Genomic DNA, 17,399 nt, shown 5'->3' on the forward strand with positions numbered 1-17,399 from the left:
TATGTATACATCTATACATACATACATACACTATTTTTAATACTGTTTTTGCTATACTATGTATACGATGTATACTGTTTTTGCTATACTATGTCTAATTTATTAAAAACTATGATCTATCTCATAGATCATAAGATACATTTTTATTCACTAATTTTTTTAATTGTTCTCTCAACAACCATTTGTAAACACTATCAGAGTAAGGCCACAATCCCATCCACACTTTCCTGGGAGTAAGCCTCATTGACTTTAATGGGACTTACTTCTGAGTAGACAAGCCTAGGATTGGGCTCTTAGTATACTGGAAACAGCATACGAGTAGAACCATTAATGAAATCCTCCTTTAAAGTGCCTGGTGCCTTAAGCCAAAGGCTCTCCGTAGAACACACAACACACAACTGGGAGTGTGCAATTCAGTTCACAGTAGAGAGACAAGCAACAAGGAGTGACTGAGCAAGTGCAGCTGCACATAGTTGCACCTGATTTACTTGGAAGTAGACCCTCTGTGGAGGAAGGGCACCTGCGCCTCCGGGCCTCGTGTGGAGGTCCTGGCAGGGGGATACTGCAGAAGCAAGCATGCTCTCCTAAAAGCTTACTACATAAGCAGCTGTTGCAAGTGCTTCCTAGCTCCTGCCAGCATGCAGCTAAGACCTCTGGCTAAAATACCTGTTGCTGCAGAATAATTCTACTTTAACTTCTACTCTCTGCTTTTCCTGTGTATTTGCAAGGTCTCCAGGACTCTTCCAGTGAAAAGGACACACACACACAGGGAGATTGCTTCTCTCTTTCTCACAGATGCTTCCCCCCACATACACAAATGCAGGGACTTTTCCCCTCCAGTCTAACTTCATTGGTGAGGATAGGGGGAAATGAGGTTAGCAAGGAGGTTTGCAAAACGTTTTGCAAAGGAGAGACTGAAGTGTGACTGTATACAGTAAGGGGAGAGGTGGAGAGGAAAGCAAGAGGAGGGGATAGACTGGGAGCCCAATCCTAGGCATGCCTACTCAGAAGCAAGTCCCTTAATAGTTAGTGGGGCTTACTCCCATGAAAGTGAGGCTAGGATTGTAGCCTTAACTGTTTTAAGTGCTGTCTCTCACACACACTCACGCACACAAACTTTTCCTTTTATAAAAATTAACTCTTCCTCTCCCCCCCAGTACAACTTCATCAGTGGTGAATGATTATGGGGAGAGGGGCTAGCAAGCCTCAGCTTCGAAACAGAGAGTTTAAAGTTTGGATTCAATAAGGGGGAGGGGCAAAAAAAAGAAGGAAAGAGGAGATGGACTTAACCCTTTCAATGGCTTGAGAAACAAAGGTACAGCCTTCTGCAGGCTGCCTCTCTCTCTCTCCCTCTCTTTAAAAAGATCACTCTCCCCCCTTCCCCACCCTGTCCAACTTCACCTGTGGGGAGATGGGAAGGGGGTTAGCAAGTTGGGCTTTCCAATGGAGTGTTTGAAGTTTAAATACAGTAGGAAGGGGGGAAGGGGGAACAAAAAGGAAAGAGGAGATGGACTCAGCTGTTTCAAATGACTGCTTCTCCCTCGCTCAGATGGCCCCTCCCACACACAATTCATTGCTCCTGCTCTGTCTTGGGTGCTGCACCAGAGATGCCTCCGTGGGCGCTGGTGCTGAGCGAGGGCAGCTGCTGGTGGCTGCAGTGGCAATTGCCCTGCCCTGCCCTGCCCTGCCCTGCCCGTGGAGCTTCTGCAGCTGGGCAACAGCCTGAAGGAGCACATGGAGCACACCCGCACCACACCCGCAGGCAGCTGCAAACGCTCAGCAGCACCCCAGCCTGCACAGCTTCCTCTCAGCAGAAGATCACTTGCTCCCTCCCTCCCATAATAGTGATTGGCTGGCTCACTCGCCTCCCCCCCCACCCTTGCTGCTTGCCTGCCCCGGAGATAAGGCGGGGCAATGATTCAGGCTGCTTTTCTGGGAAGAAATTTTTTGCCTTATAGGCAAGTGTCTACGGTATATCTATGAATTTAATGCCTGAACCTTAGAAATGAAACATCCTCTTCTGAGTTTGTAGTTGTCAAGGGTCTAGGTAGGGCCTGTCAACAGCTGCAGGCTGATTCAGGACATTAGCGCCTAGTGGTTAACACACTCACTCCCTTCCTGCTGCCTTCACAACCATTTGGACTTTCAGCTGAATGGGGAAAAGTCTTGGTAGAATGAATCCATTGCCATCATCCCAGGAGCCAGAGGTTCTCCTGGCACAGAACCACCGCACCCCACCTCCCACTCTAAAACAATAGTGAACCTCAGGAGTTTCAATCAAAATCACTCTCTCAGTAGCGCCTGCAGGACAAGGAGACATGATAATCCACTGTACATTCCATACTAGGAATCAGGCAGACTCAGGGTTAAACATAAACATTTTATTGAAAACCTAATTCAGGAAAGGAAAACTACAGAAAGGTTAAATGGCTTGGAAGAAAGGGTTCGAGAAAAATAAAATATGATGCAGTAATTCCAACTGCCAGCAGATGGCACTGATGTTTTGCATAATCTTACACATACTCAGAGCTTTTGCCATGAATTCCAAATAAACTTTAAACAATTTGCAAACACCTGAGGTTTAGACAAACACTAAAATAACACAAAGCTGATAGTTCTCTAGCTAAATCAAGTTCCTATTTTATTTTACCTGACCACCGGCCAACCTCCCCTCACATTTTCCATGGGTGCTGGTGGGCTCTCTGGCATGGAGCCCTGGGTGGCTGGAGGAAGAGAGAGCGAGATAGCTTCTGGCTAGGAAGTTGTTTTCTTCCTTGGCTGGAATGACATCTACTGTCTCTCTGATTGGAGGAGAGTCAACTATCTGGTCACTCCATCTCATCCCCTTGGAACTTGCCGAACCAATTTGGCTAGTCCTAGCTGCTCTGAATCAGTTCTGCATTTTCTCCTCCCAGGGCTGTCTGGCAAAATTCTATCATTTGCATCTGAGCTGCTGGTGAAAATGCCTGAAACCATGAAGAACACACAGAAATATACCAAGGGAAATACAGGAAAATATCACAATAGTCCCACCCACGTTCTTCAGGGGCACAAAAAAGTGATCCAATTTTTATGATATATTATCTTTTTTGTGGTGTGTAAAGCAGTTTCATCACAACCATCCCCTTTAATCTTGTAGGTAAGCCAGGATGGAAAGGCTTTACTGGATGTTCTACAGCGTCCCTTAAGCCCTGGGAATTCAGAATCTCTCACTGCAACAGCTAATTATTCCAAGGCTGTTCACCAAGTTTTGGATGTTGTCCATGAAGTCTTACATCACCAGCGTCGCTTGGAGAGCATCTGGCAGCACCGGAAGGTCCGATTACATCAGCGGCTTCAACTTTGTGTTTTCCAACAAGATGTTCAGCAGGTAATGCCATTTCTTAGGCTTGTGAAACTGAAGCTTAGATAATTGGTTCCACCGAAAGCTATGTCCATTGTAGACCCAAAATTGGTTTGAAGGCTCACCTGGAAAAACTCATAAAACTCTCTTTTATCTCTTGATTCTGTGTAGGCTGATATATTGAAATACTGTACCTAGCATCATATCTAATACTAATCTTTCATGGGCCCTGTAATGTGAGATGTCACCATTGATTAAGTAACTATCTTAGTGGAGCTGTTGGAAATCATTTCAGAGGTTGCTTTTGTGAGCAGATAATTAGTTATCAGAACCCGTCTGTGCATGAAGGACAGTTAACAGGAAAGATCAGCAGCAAGGGTAAAGTAAATTATGTCCTTATGATATTATTCAGCTGATCCCAGAAATGTATATGTATATGATCAGTAGTGTGTAGAAAGTGAATTTGAAATTGTTTTTACCTTTACCTTAAATACAAGAACAGGGGCACAGATGTATTTGAAGTGTATATACTACAGCTCCAAAATGAGCTAAAGAAATTTCAGTGCATTCATTTTATATTTTATACCTTGATCTTAACTCATTATGCCTTTGTGAGTGACTGTAGAAGCCTGAGAGCCAGTGTTCGGGTACTTCGTGACAAAATACAAAAAAGAGAACTCAGGTTACATTCATAAGGGGTGTGTGTGTGTGTGTGTGTGTGTGTGTAGCATACATACCAGGGCTGTATCCCGGGTGGGGCCACTGTACTATTTTCTTTCCACTCTCTTAATTAAGGAAAGGGAGGAACTTCAGGAGAAAAATAAAAACATTCTGATTATTAGCTGGGCATCCAGGCTGTATTCATTGTGGGCTTCAGGCATCCAATGATGCACCACTTGCCCTAAGCACTTTTACATAGCTCATTATGTACTTTCATATTGGTTCTGATGAAATGGCTGATTTCTCATTCCCATATCTGACGACAAATCTTGAATTGTGACTGCTAGCAAAAAAGGCCCTGATAGTAGCAAATCATACACAGGTGTACCATCTTGCTGTTTCTAGCTGGCTGGTCTGTTTCTCCTGCTGCTGCTGCTGCTGCTGGGGAATGATGTCCTTGAAGCCCATTGCCTAAGATGGGAAAACGTTGCACACTTCCATCTCTGTTACTGTGTTTCTCCGAAAATAAGACCTACCCTGAAAATAAGACCTAGTGTGTTTTTTGAGAATTGCTGAAATATAAGACCTACCCTGAAAATAAGACCTAGTTGTGATAAGGGATGGGACGGCGGAAGGAGTCCTCGGGCGTGGCGGGCGGACAACCTGACCGGGAATGCTGTACTCCCGCGCGCCACCTAGAAAGCGCCTGCTGTGCTGCCTTGGGCAGAGGACGCTGAGGAGGAGCTGAGGCTGGAAGTAGCAAGCGAGGCAACCCTGCCTACTGGGCTCTGAGGCTCTTCACACATTCCAGGGAGTAAGTCTCATTAACTATAAAGGGACTGACTTCTGAGTAGACAGGCAGGCAGGCATCCTCCTGGGTGCTGAGGGGATGTTTTTGTATGGTATATTTTTGTACATGAATGACTGTGGATTGTTGTACATTAAAAAAAAATAACACCTACTCCAAAAATAAGACCTAGTGTGTTTTTTTTTGAGCCCCCCCAAAATATAAGACAGTGTCTTCTTTTCGGGGAAACACGGTAGTTGGCTGTAGAACACTTCCTTTCCCAGCAAGGAGAAGGCTCAGCAACTAAACTGAGAGTGAACTCTCTTTTTCTGTTCATTATGTATGCAATTTAATTTCTGTTGGGAGAAGAAACTTTACCAGCAACTGCATGAGCAAACTCTGTGTTGCTCATGGAATAAAATTAGAAGTTGTTGAATGACATTTTATTGGTTCCATAGCCGCAGTGAGGGAGCTTTTCAGACCGAAGGTCTGACACCAGGGTCCATGGTATCCAGTGACCCTGGGCGGCACATCGGGGGGGGGGGGTGGCACCACTCCCCAGCCATGCTGCTGTCCCCACTGCTTGTGCCCACTGCCTCCCACGTGGTGGCCTTCTGAGGGCTGGACAGGCCATATGTGACCTCCCTGACCCTCAGAAGGCCTTGTTTCTCAGGGAAACAGGAAGCTGTGTTTTTATCTCCGTAGATAAAAACCTGGCTCCGTATCATCCCTGGCTCTCAGAAGGCCTTCTAAAGCAACAGTACCCAAACTGTGGGTTTGTGTTCCACCAGTTGGTTCACCACCAATTTTTGTTGGTCCGTGAAATTAACAAGGAAGATTAGGCTATGTGCATCAAAGGTTAAACAAACTGCTGCTTGGGAAAGAGCACTGCTGCCCAATCACCATTATAGCCACAGAGGCTTGAGCAGCTGGTAAAGTGGAACTTTTTTTAAAGGTGGGCCCTGGTGCCAAAAAGTTTGGAAACCATTGCTCTAAGGGCTTAAAAATGTCACTTCCAATTTTTAGTCGAAAACCAGAAGTGATGTTTTTTGGCCTTCTGAAAGCCTTACAAGGCCTTCTGTGGGTTAGGGAGGTCATGCGCTGCCTCTCTAACCCTCCAAAGGTTTCTGGATGGTAGGCAGCATGTGCGAGCAGTGCAAGGGGGTGGCAACGCGGCAGGTGGAACAGTGGCAGTTTGTTGTTGTGGCCCCAGATGGCACCGGGGCCAAGATCACCACTGTCCAGAGGTCTCTTCCAGGTAAGGGAACATTTGTTCACAGAGGGTTAACCTCTGATGCTTGAATGGGTCTACTTTGACCTGTGCCAGTGATCCAGGAAGGTTGATTGTGATTAGGAAGTGGGATAGGATGTTTGAAAGTCCTGAATGCTGCTTAGGTCTCAGACAAAAGTGGTGTGTTTAATGTCTGTTGTGGCTCTGTGTGTTTGAGGGAAGGAACAATGCAAGGGCAATGCAATGCAAATGGAAGATTTCGAAATGTGGTAGTCTTTGCTCTTATCGAGTTTGAGATGTGAATTACAGTAAATGCAAACCCTTCAAGCAGCTCTCAGTTTCTAGCAGAGTTTAAATTGTAGCAGTGGCTCTCTGTCTTTGAGGGAAGGAGCAAGGCATTGAAGTACAATAACTCTCAGCTCCTAGGTGTTTTAGGCAGGAAGGTACAGTAAATGCAAACCATTTAAGGCAGCTCTCAGCTCCCAGCAGTATGTTTAACATAACAATGGCCCCTAAAGAGCACAGAAGGTAGAAAATTTCAATTAAAATCCTTCTTCCCAGCAATACCTGCACCAACTCCATCACCACACTACCATTGATTTTAAGAAGTAGCCTTTTCCAATCTAAAGTAAATGTTAATGTTTTTGTTGTTTTTTAAATGTTTATAGCCTGCACTCTATTTTAAACAACTTTTTTTGGAAAAAAAGTACTTTTTTTTGGAAAAAAAAAGTAGAGCCAGGGTGGTGTAGTGGTCTGGGAGGTGGACTTAGACCTGGAAGATCCAGGTTCAAATCCCCCCTCAGCCATGAAGCTTCCTGGGTGACCTTGGGCCACTCACTTTCTCTCAGCCTAACCTACCTCACAGGGTTGTTGTGAGGACAAAAGGAGGGGAGCAGCTGTGTACACCGCCCTGAGCTCCTTGGAGGAAAGGTGGTATAAAAATGTGAAGAAAAAAAAAATAAAAATGTAGCTCCATCAGCTTTTATCTTTAAAAATGTTTTAGTTCTTATGTTTTAAATTTAATTATTTAGCATTCTATATGCAACAAATATTTTCATTGTAAGCATCACCTTTTAGAGAGGGAAATAGCTTAGTTCTGTAGCAGAGACTTCAGCTTCTTGGAACAAATTACCAAAGCAATTCATTATTGGGTACGCATTACAATATTTTCACAATACAATGATGTCTCTGGAATGGATTACCATTGTAAAGTGAAGATCCATTGCGCTAAATATTATTAGTCATTTTGGATTTTTGGTTTGGAATAGGAATAGTCATTAGATGAATGTAGGAGAATATGCTTGTTTGTATGTGTGGTTGTGGACCAAAGAAGATGACTGAGCAGGATGAAAGATTCTGATACAGTTAAAGTGCCCAGTCCCATTCAATTTTCCAGAACTGTTGCAGCTGTGCCAACAGGTTGTGTGCTGCATCCTATGGTCTGGGAGGCAATCACGGAGGCCTCCTTAAAATAAGGGAACATTTATTCCCTAACTTTGGGGTTGCATTGCATCTGCATCCACACAGGAAAGTTGTATAAGATTAAGTTAAGAACTCACTTTGCTTGAATTTTGAAATCTTCAAGTTAAGAGTAAGGCTCCAGAAACACAAACTGTCCTTGCTTGGTCTTTTGGAGAGACCTTCACACATTCCCTGGCCATCGGTTATACCAGTGTCTGCCAAACTACAGCCCACGGACCGGACATGGCACAACGCTACAGCCGTCCCCACTGTGAGCAGCACTTACTGTTCTGCCGCACTGTTCACAAGCAACATGGCAGATCTCTGCAGAGCAACCCTCTGCAGGGTCTCTCCACTCCATCTCTGCAGAGCAGCCCTCTGCACAGTTGTGTCTGCTTGGAAATCCGGGTGCAAAGCTTGTTGGGGCAGTAGGGTATAGATGTGACTGCCTAGGGCGTTACTCTGCAGAGACTGGATGGACTGTTTTTGAGCCGCGTGGTGGAACACTAAGCACTGCTCCAAACAGGGACTGCTTTTTCCCGGACACAGTGGTCATGAGTTTGGCGGCCACTGAATTATACCATAACTTCTTGGCACCAAGATTGACTAGAGGCAAGAGGAGATAAGGTGGTAAGGGATGATTGATCAAGTTGGAGGGTATCATACTACCCAAGGAAGAAGGAAGAGATTACACTGAGTTATGGCATCCAAGAGGAGGAGGTACAAGTAAGAAGAGTCAGAGAAACTAGAGCCAGGGAAAAGGGTTAGAAAGGAACCCAAGAGAGCAGTTCATTTGAGTTAGCTGTCCATGATCACTTCTACACCTGCTATTTTCCAGCACTGATGCATGTGCAATGCAGTCCCAGGGTAAGGAAACAAATGTTCTCTTACCTTTAGGAACCCTCCATGATGCTCCCCCCACCCTAGGATGCATTGCACACCCTGTTGGCACAGCTGCATCAGTGCTGGAAAGTTGGATAGAATTGGATCCTGTGACATTAAAATAAATAAGTAATGGAGACTTACTGCCCAATCCTGAACAGTGGTAAGCCAGCGTGTACTGTCAGAAACGTGCCATAAGGCACATTTGTGAGCCCTACTGCCGGGTGAGTGCGGGCTAGCGCTGGGTGGCCGCCAGAGTGCCATCACTATGCAGTCGTGCAGATTGCCGAGCAGCAGTGAGGTAAGTGGGGGCGTGTGGGGAGGTGGGTAGGAGGCAAGGTGGGTAGGAGGCATTCCGAGGAGGGGGGAGGGGTGGAGGGCGAGGAGAGGATGGGGAGGAGGCGTTCCAGGGGAGGGAGCGGGGAGGGAGGGAGGCAGGACAGGTAGAGCTCTGCTCCACTGGATCCAGAGCCTCCGTGTCAGGCTCACCACCCATCATGGAGGCTCCTGATTCTCCACAGACATTTTGGTTGGCGTAGAATTGAGTAGCTCCATTGCAGGGCTACTCTCTTTACCTGGGGGAAAGGGACAAAAGTCGCCTTCTCCCAAGGAGCTGGCGGCGGCTGTCTGGAGAGCGCAGGATGCAGTAGCAGCCATTTTTGGCGCCGCTGCAGTCCTGCACCCCAGGCAGCTCAGTATTGGGCTGCTGGTGTTTAACTTTTAATTATAGAGTTGCCTCTATAACTTGGATCCTTTTTAAAAAAAAGCAGTGTGGCATATACTGGTAAACCTGTGAGTCACGCAATCTTCTTTGGCTTGTCTCCTCCTAGCAGTACAAAGTAGAACACTTAAAGCAAGCACGAACAGATTTTCCAATCAGACTTCAGTGTTTCATTTTCTTGGATGAGTGCTCAAAGCCAGGTTCAGACCACAAACGTTTCAGGGAGTTTTCATGTTGACTGTTTGCTGTGAATACTTGCTTCAGCTGTTCTTATTTTGAGAAACCTAGACTCGGGGCAATCAAGATGAAACTTTTAATTTCACCCTGTCCTTAGGCTAAGTAAGTCCTAAATCGCTTTTCTCTTGTGAAGCCATCTCTCTCATTAGGAAAATGCAATCAAGCTTCTGTCCTTTCATTGATGAGGCCCTTGATGTAGTCGGTAATTCGCAGTGCATCAAAATATTAACTAAACGTGACTCAAGCGGGAGCCTTTTAAAGGATGTTGCTATAGAGCATTATATTGTTCTAATGGAACAGATATGTTTGTTTTTTTTTGAAATTAATTATAATGGGTAGTTATTGCAAGAGTATAAATTACATAGCAAATTAGTTTTTACCTTTGCACGTGCTTAATTCACGGAGACATTTTTTTTGGTCTTCTTTATTGACCCATTTGTGCCCAGCTCACAGGTGTACACATTTGATCCCTGTTGTGTATATGCCACGATGGGCAGAAACTAGGGCATGGTGGCCCTAGTTAAGCCATAATCCTCAGTCTCAGATCTATACCCTGTAATACAGGAATAATAAAATTCACTAAATTGGAAGGTGGTTGTAGTAAGGATTGCAGCAATATAATGTTTGTGAACCGCTTTGAACACTGTAGTAAGCACTGTAGTAAGCATATACCATTGTAAATATTATCCTACCTATAGATTGCCTGCTGTCTCTACCATTCCTTCAGGTATCATTGCTGAGAAACACCTCCTTCCCCTTTTCCCCTTCCTCTTCCATTATCAAGTAGATCTTTACATTTGGGAGTTATTGCTCTAAGCCAATATGTAGAAGAAACACAGAAACCAATATTGATTCAACTGACCTGGCAAATGTGCCTTTAATCCTTTCTAAATACAGTGGCATGGAAAAATCCTTGGTTTCTGCAGGATACAGAGACAGATGTTTGTGTTTTCAATTACTGTATTGATTCAGTTCTGAGACGTTCACCCTAATCTTGCAATAAAATATGCATGCCTTTGTAAAGACATAAATGTCATGGTGCATATATATCTGTGCATACTGCTGCAAATTGCAGCCTGTGGCTTCAACTCTTTTATGTCAATGCAATTTTCTATATAGTAGGAATTATACCATCATTGAAGATGGATCCATATGTTCTTCTAGTTTGTGTGTATCATGCAGGTGCAACAGGAATATCTCTGATAACTTGCATATTTGTATCATACAGCTCAGAACAGTGGCAGCCCCTAATTATTTTTGTGGTGTGATAACATAGGCTATCCCTATGTTATCAGAAGTTACCCCCGAGATGTTTTTATTTATTAATGTTATTTATTTGATCTACTGCACTGTCTGGCAGTGTCCTCTAGGAGGATTACAAAGCATAAATCACAGTGTAAAACAATGCTGGCTCCATCAACACAATTTAAAATACTCATATTTCAAAAATAGGTCCCAGTACATCACAAAAAATATCATAAAGCCACATTGAAATCATAGCATTACAGAAGCATTCCATGGCTTCCCAGGGAGCCATGGCTCACAGTTTGGGAGCTATGAGATTAAGATAAGAGCACAGGAATATTACAAACAGAAACCCAGTGGTCCTTTGGTGGACACGCACACTAATGGCATAATCAAAACTTCATTATTTTACATGGTCAGAATCTTCAGAGATTTGCGTAGTCTAGATTTTCAGTAAGATTAACAAGGGATCTCACTTACCGAAAAGTTTTCATGGGAGGCTATTGTTTTACGTACCTTTGCAACATATTTAAAGCTAATTAATTTGTGAGAACGGGGTTCTGTTTGATTCCAGTCTGATTTGTTTGTTGATACTTTCAGTGAAGGAAGCTATCTCCCCCAGTGTAGGTCTCCCATTCTAGCACCAGCAAATAACTAATGTGCCTGCATCAAAGTAAAGACACAACCATCTGAGAAAGAGCATGTGCGTGAGAGAGAGAGAAGTGTGTGTGTGTGTGTGTGTGTGTGTGTGTGTGTGTGTGTGTGTGTGAATGAGTTAGGGCGCATTCCTAACCTGTTTTCCCGCACGGACGTAAGGGCAATGCAACTTCAGGGTAAGGGAACAAGCATTGCCATAGCTTGAGGAGGCCTCTGTAACTGCCCCCCAACTGCAGGATGCAGCACATGCCCCACTGGCCAGTGCTGGAAAGTTTGTTAGGATTGAGCCCTTATATAAAATATATTTATTGTAGATACTTTAATTTGTCATCTGTCATTATATAAGATACTGTTTGCCTGAACTTCTGAAGGAATCAGTGATGTATTTACTGATGCAGTGATAAGCATCAGATGCAATTTCACCCCCTTTTTCAATAAGTTGAAAACTTCTGTCTCAAATGAAAGATTCATCTGCTGAATACTGTGGGGGAGTGGGAGTGGGGTGGTTCAACAAACTCCTGAAAGTGTTTTTAAAGCCCTTGTTCAAAACGTATATGCCCAGTGAAATGACTACCAAGGCATTGGTCCAAAAATACCTTATAGGTGATTAGTGATGTCAGGCTGAGCTATTAATAAGCTTTAAATACTCTGCCTGCAAGAAAACTAATGAAAATTACTCTAAGCTTCAAACAGCGGTGTGTAAATACAGTTCAGCATAATGCTAAAAGGCCCAGTTTTAAAGTAATTTCATTTTGATGATAATGATATTTCCTTGGGTTATTCCATAGGGCTCATTCTTTAACTGTGCCCTGTCCCCTTGCATCATTTGATCTGAACTTCCATTTGAAATTAATCTGAAACTGTAGTTCTTTTCTCTCTCCTTAGAGTTGCTAATCAGAACAGAATACTCTTCTTTGTGCTTTAAAGAAACTCTGGTTACAGAGTTATCATTGGCCTTATTAGTTTTCAGTATCTACATATTGAGGAGTATGTCAGTGATACTGTACTTTTTTTAGGAATTTTTTTTAATAATCTATCAATTTCACTTTTCTTTGATGTATGACTCCAGGCAGGCTGTAAGTCTCCTCCTATTCTACAGAATCTACAGAATCTACAGAATCTACCAAATTTAGGCTGACATACACTACACTAGCAATTTTCAACCTTTTAAATCTCACAGCAGTCTGATAAGGCAATAAAATTATTAAGAACATAAGAACAGCCCCACTGGATCAGGCCATAGGCCCATCTAGTCCAGCTTCCTGTATCTCACAGCGGCCCACCAAATGCCCCAGGGAGCACACCAGATAACAAGAGACCTGCATCCTGGTGCCTTCCCTTGCATCTGACATTCTGACACAGCCCATTTCTAAAACCAGGAGGTTGCACAATCACATCATTTCTTGTAAACCATAATAAACTTTTCCTCCATAGATTGGTCCAATCATCTTTAAAAGGCATCCAGGCCAGATGCCATCACCACATCCTGTGGCAAGGAGTTCCACAGAACAACCACAAGCTGAGTAAAGAAATATTTCTTTTATCTGTCCTAACTCTCCCAACACTCAGTTTTAGTGGATGTCCCCTGGTTCTGGTGTTAATTAATGAACACCATCAGTTTTCTGGCAGTTGACAAGGCACACTGCACTGCTAGCAAGGGGCTCACCTGTACCTCTGATGCAAAGACAACTAATGTTGGTGCAGTGGTACATGTGTCAGTCAAACTAGGGTTATGAAGATGGGACAGTCATTGTGCCAGGGCATCAGTGTTCACACTGGCATTTCTGAAGTATAGAGTTGCACCCCAAGGAACTTAGAGAAGAAAACGTTTAGATAAAGTGGATTGTTTTTAGATAAGACTTTGATTTACTATCTTTTATAGACATGGTGTCAGCATGGTCCCTGGCCCATGATCCCTGGTCATATCTTTAAGATTCATTTATGGAAGCAGGGAGAAAAATGACTGAAAAGCATGTCGCTGTGGCTCAGGTTCCTTGAGACAGTCCCTCATATCCTATTAAGCTGTATCTGCTATTCTGATTTACGGAGTCGCTATTTACTCCCTTTGCTTGTGTCGCTTAATGGATCTGAAATGGACATTGTCATACAATTACTAATGGGTAGGAATGTGACTGTATCAACTAATATGGCTAAATTTCTTCACCATGTTCATATAAGAATTGTCGCCGGAAGCTGAGTTTAATTAATGTATGATGTGGATAATTTTCTTGGACCATTATTTGGGTTTTTTATATACAGTATATGCCAATAAAGGTTTTGATTTGATTTCATTTCACTGAAAAGAATTTGTCTTCATAACTATGAAAAGGCCAAAAGGCAATATGGAACTGGAAAAATTTCTTGTGTGACTCCCATTCTGTATACTGCACTTACACATGACTGTTCTCACAATCTGAAGGCGTTTGCTTTCAGTTGAGCAATTTGTTTCACCCCAGCTCCCTGCATCCACCTTTGAGGTGGTAGGCCACATCGTAGCTGGCTGATAGTGACTGAATAAGAAGGAGTTTTGGATAGTGGCAAGTCACATCGGTTGAAGTTCTGCTGCATTATCATTTTTTGTAAAGGAAAAGCTATAGTTTGTCTTGAGAGCTATAGTTTGATTCTTCATGTAAAAGTGTACTATTAGCAGGAACGTGACTGGTGTTGTTTGAACATTTGTGGTTAGCATCTTGGCCAGTGGGTGGAAAACAGATCTGGTTGTCTGCAATCTCAGAACAAAAAATGTGCAAAAGAGCCTGAGCACAGAAAATAGCTGGGAATGTGACACATTTATAGAACAAAGAGTACCAAGTCTTTGGGTGATGCCACTGACTGACTTGCTGCAGCTTCCTGAGCTGGGAATATAGGAATTGACAGCAAGCAAAGCAACCTCTTGCCTTTCCCTTTCAGGGCTGCACAGGACTATTATATGCCAAGGCAGAAAACACATTTTCTGCCTTTCACTGCAAGAACATTCAGAGATTCAGCTATTTATAGCTCTTCTACCCACACAGTGTGGAAATGCTGAAGTGAGTTCACAAGAACAAGAAGTGAATTCACCATTCAATGCTGCTATCCCCCCCCCCCAAAAAAAAACTCACAGTTTTGAATATCCTCCCCTTTTTACATTTCATTACATTACATGTTTTGAAAACTGGAATAATGATTGGAGATTACAGGGGACTTAAAAAAGTAATCTCCATTTTTCTGCCTTCTATTGAAATGTTTTTTAATAGCAGAGTTGGCGACATCTTAAGTGCTCAGTTTTAACTGCTTGATCAACAAAGTAGGAAATAATCAAAAAGAAATATGCTAGGTCCGTCTTAGTCGAAAGACTGAGGAGGTCAAAATTATTCTGATTGTACATGTTATTAGGTCAGCTTTTGTCAAGGGTGACACATGCCTCCACACTTGCTGCAACAAGTGTGGGTGATGCCACTCGCTCTTGCATCTGCTCATGTGTGCCCTTGGAGGGTGGGCGGGTGAATGATCAGGGTAGTTCTGCTCCCCTCCCTTTATTTACAAAGTGCATGCTATGTAGCCTCCTCTGTCCATGCTTCTTCTGTTTGAAATGGTGTAGTGCTCATTGTAAACAGAAGAGCTCATGCTCACTGTAAAGGGGAAGAGGGGTGGAATTGGAAGCAATTTTTGAAAGTGCAGAGAAGAGGTTCCAAATCACCTGTCCCTGCCTAAGAGAAATCTGTTTCTAAGAGCCTAATACTAACCTTTCCCCCACTATAGCATGCAGATGTACTAAAATGGGCTGCACTGAATGCTGTGCTGGGGTGGAAAATTGGGAGACGTGGGAGCAGCAAAGGAAAATATTTTTCTTTACCCCTCCTTAAGCCTCCAGATTGCCAATGGGTCTCCTTGGACCTGCCCCAGGTTTTTAGCTGGGGCAGGTCCAAGGCGACAAATGAAGGGTATAGCATCCAGTGTCGGCAGTCTAGGTAGGGTATAGCATCCAGTGCGCGACATCCACACTAGGTGCCATCCCCACCTCTGAGAAGCCTGCTTCCTTCCCTCATCCCATTATGCCCTTCCCACTAACCTATCTGAGTCAGAAGGCCTTTCTTGTGCCACCATCGCACATCGCTCCAGTCTCTCTGTCAGCTTTTCAGAAGTGTACAGTTTTGCACAGTGCTAGAGTGCCATTTGTAATAGCTGTAAAGGCGCTGCTGAACCACTAGTTCTGGCAGCTGTAGAGCCTAATAGGATTGGGCTGTTGAATTCATAAATTTTATTTTATAATAGAAAGAGAATGTATCAAAAGGTGAAAGTGTTGCTGGTTGGCTTGCCAGCTCATAAAGCATACCTGCATGCTGACTTTAATGTTGGCAAGAGGATAAACGGAGATGGTTTAGGAGTTGTAATTGCCTCTGCACTTAATTTTGTTCATTAATTTAGTTGTGTAGAGCAAAAGAATATTGATAGGCCTGCAAGGTTGCTTTTCCCTTCAAGGATAAAGCAGTTTGCATGTTCTTTTCTTATCAGAGGGTGATTATATACGGGAGGTACATTTCTAAATCTCCACACAGGGGGAGGGGGGGAGTAAGCAAGATGTGATTAGAAAATGATTCTTAATAGCTCCTGAATTAACTCCTGGACTTTCTAGAAATAAGTACTTGTTATTAAGTTTGTGCATCTGTTTTAGAGAAGTTGCTGTGGAGAAAGAAGGGCAAACGGAAGACGGCAGAATCAATGAAGACATTTCAGTGTTACAATCCATCCCATTCAGTTGTGCTTGCGTGTTTAAAGTCTGCTGTAGAGACTTTCCTACATGAAGAAAGCATTGTGCCTGAAGTGACTCTGAATTTGAAGCATGGCAGAGCCATTTGGTGTCAGTTCGATGCTACTGCTTAATGTGTGTACTGTACAGTTCCTGATGGTTCCACAGATTCTAATGACGGACAACAGACTTCCCAAGTTGCTTCTGTAGTGTTTTGGACTTGAGAGCAGGCTAGGTCTAATTTTCAATTAGACCAGATCCTGGGCAGTCTGGGTTCTCATACAGAAAGGATCTGGATGAGCACCAGCAGATGCATAAAACTGGGTGCTCCTCCCATTTCAAAGCTGGCTGTATCTAATGTTAGCTTTGTAGCATCCTTGTGTACTTAAAATGCAACAAGTAAGAGAAAGTTCTGTCTGTTCTTATTGGGTTCACCTAGAGTTTTCCCATTCCTGATAATACTGTTAGTTGCAGATGGGGAATAAAATCACTTTGGCAAAAGACAGTATTTTTTCCCTTCCACAGCAAATACCACCTTCAGGGAGAATTTGAATTTGGGGATTAGAACCAGGAAAGCATTGATCCCCTTCTTCCCATGTTGTGACCCTGCCATGTCTGCAAACTGGGATCTCCTGTTGCTGGTTGGGTTTTGTTTTTGTTTTTTTTTAAATCCTAAACATTGGGAGATCAAACCTGCAGTAGTTTAACCTTCAAGCAGCCCAATCCTAACCTGTGCTGGGGCAGGCAGGCCAACTGGCTGGAGGGCAACTTGGGGTAAAGTTTCCCCTGACCTGGGTGCAGGTGGACTTGCTGTAGCTATAGAGCTGGTCCCAGTAGGCCCAGCAGCCTGGCACAGGCTTCCCTGAGAAGGCCTCCAGAGACTGAAACTCCTCTAGAGATATGGCTGTTGCCACATTGGTGCTGCTGCACCATCGTGCAGGGAGTTAGTTAGGATTGGGCTGCCTGAAAGCCAGAAAAGGCCAGCATAAAGGGAGATACTGAGAAGGATTGGGGATGATGACTCTTCCACAGAATTATGGTGTTGAGTGGATGAGATTTGTTCAGAGGTGCAAATATTTCCTTCGGAAGTTGAAACACTGCTGTAATATGAACGAGTGCCATTGCTTAAGGTTGAAGCTGTTTGAATGTGAAAGATTTGGTATTGGCAAGTGCATAACTTCTGCTAAAATGGACAGGAATCCTGTAGATTGGCGTGTAATTGTTTTTAACTGCCTATACGGCAGGTAGTATTTTTCCCTGATGTTACTGGCTACCTGTCAGTTATTTGAGTTTCCACAGTCCCTCAATAAGAGACTGTCCTTCCTACTTTTGCACAGGGAATTATCTGAGCTGTTTAAATTTGTTGGGTACCTCAACAAATTTATAATGGACCTCAATTGAATATAATGTGAATATAATGGACCTCAATTTAACAGATTCAGAAAT

The 17,399-nt window shown here is 43.5% G+C and overlaps 1 protein-coding gene across 1 annotated transcript in view; it reads left to right on the top strand.

Moving 5' to 3' along the window:
* The window catches only part of LOC136645156 (kalirin), a 250,046-nt gene that overhangs the window by 115,487 nt on the left and 117,160 nt on the right, over positions 1 to 17,399 (top strand). The window contains exon 9 of the mRNA XM_066621402.1: positions 3,140 to 3,370. Within this exon, the coding sequence (XP_066477499.1) occupies positions 3,140 to 3,370 (231 nt within the window). The remainder of the gene's footprint in view (positions 1 to 3,139; positions 3,371 to 17,399) is intronic.

Source organism: Tiliqua scincoides, chromosome 1 (assembly GCF_035046505.1).
Source record: "Tiliqua scincoides isolate rTilSci1 chromosome 1, rTilSci1.hap2, whole genome shotgun sequence".
Lineage (NCBI taxonomy): Eukaryota > Metazoa > Chordata > Lepidosauria > Squamata > Scincidae > Tiliqua > Tiliqua scincoides.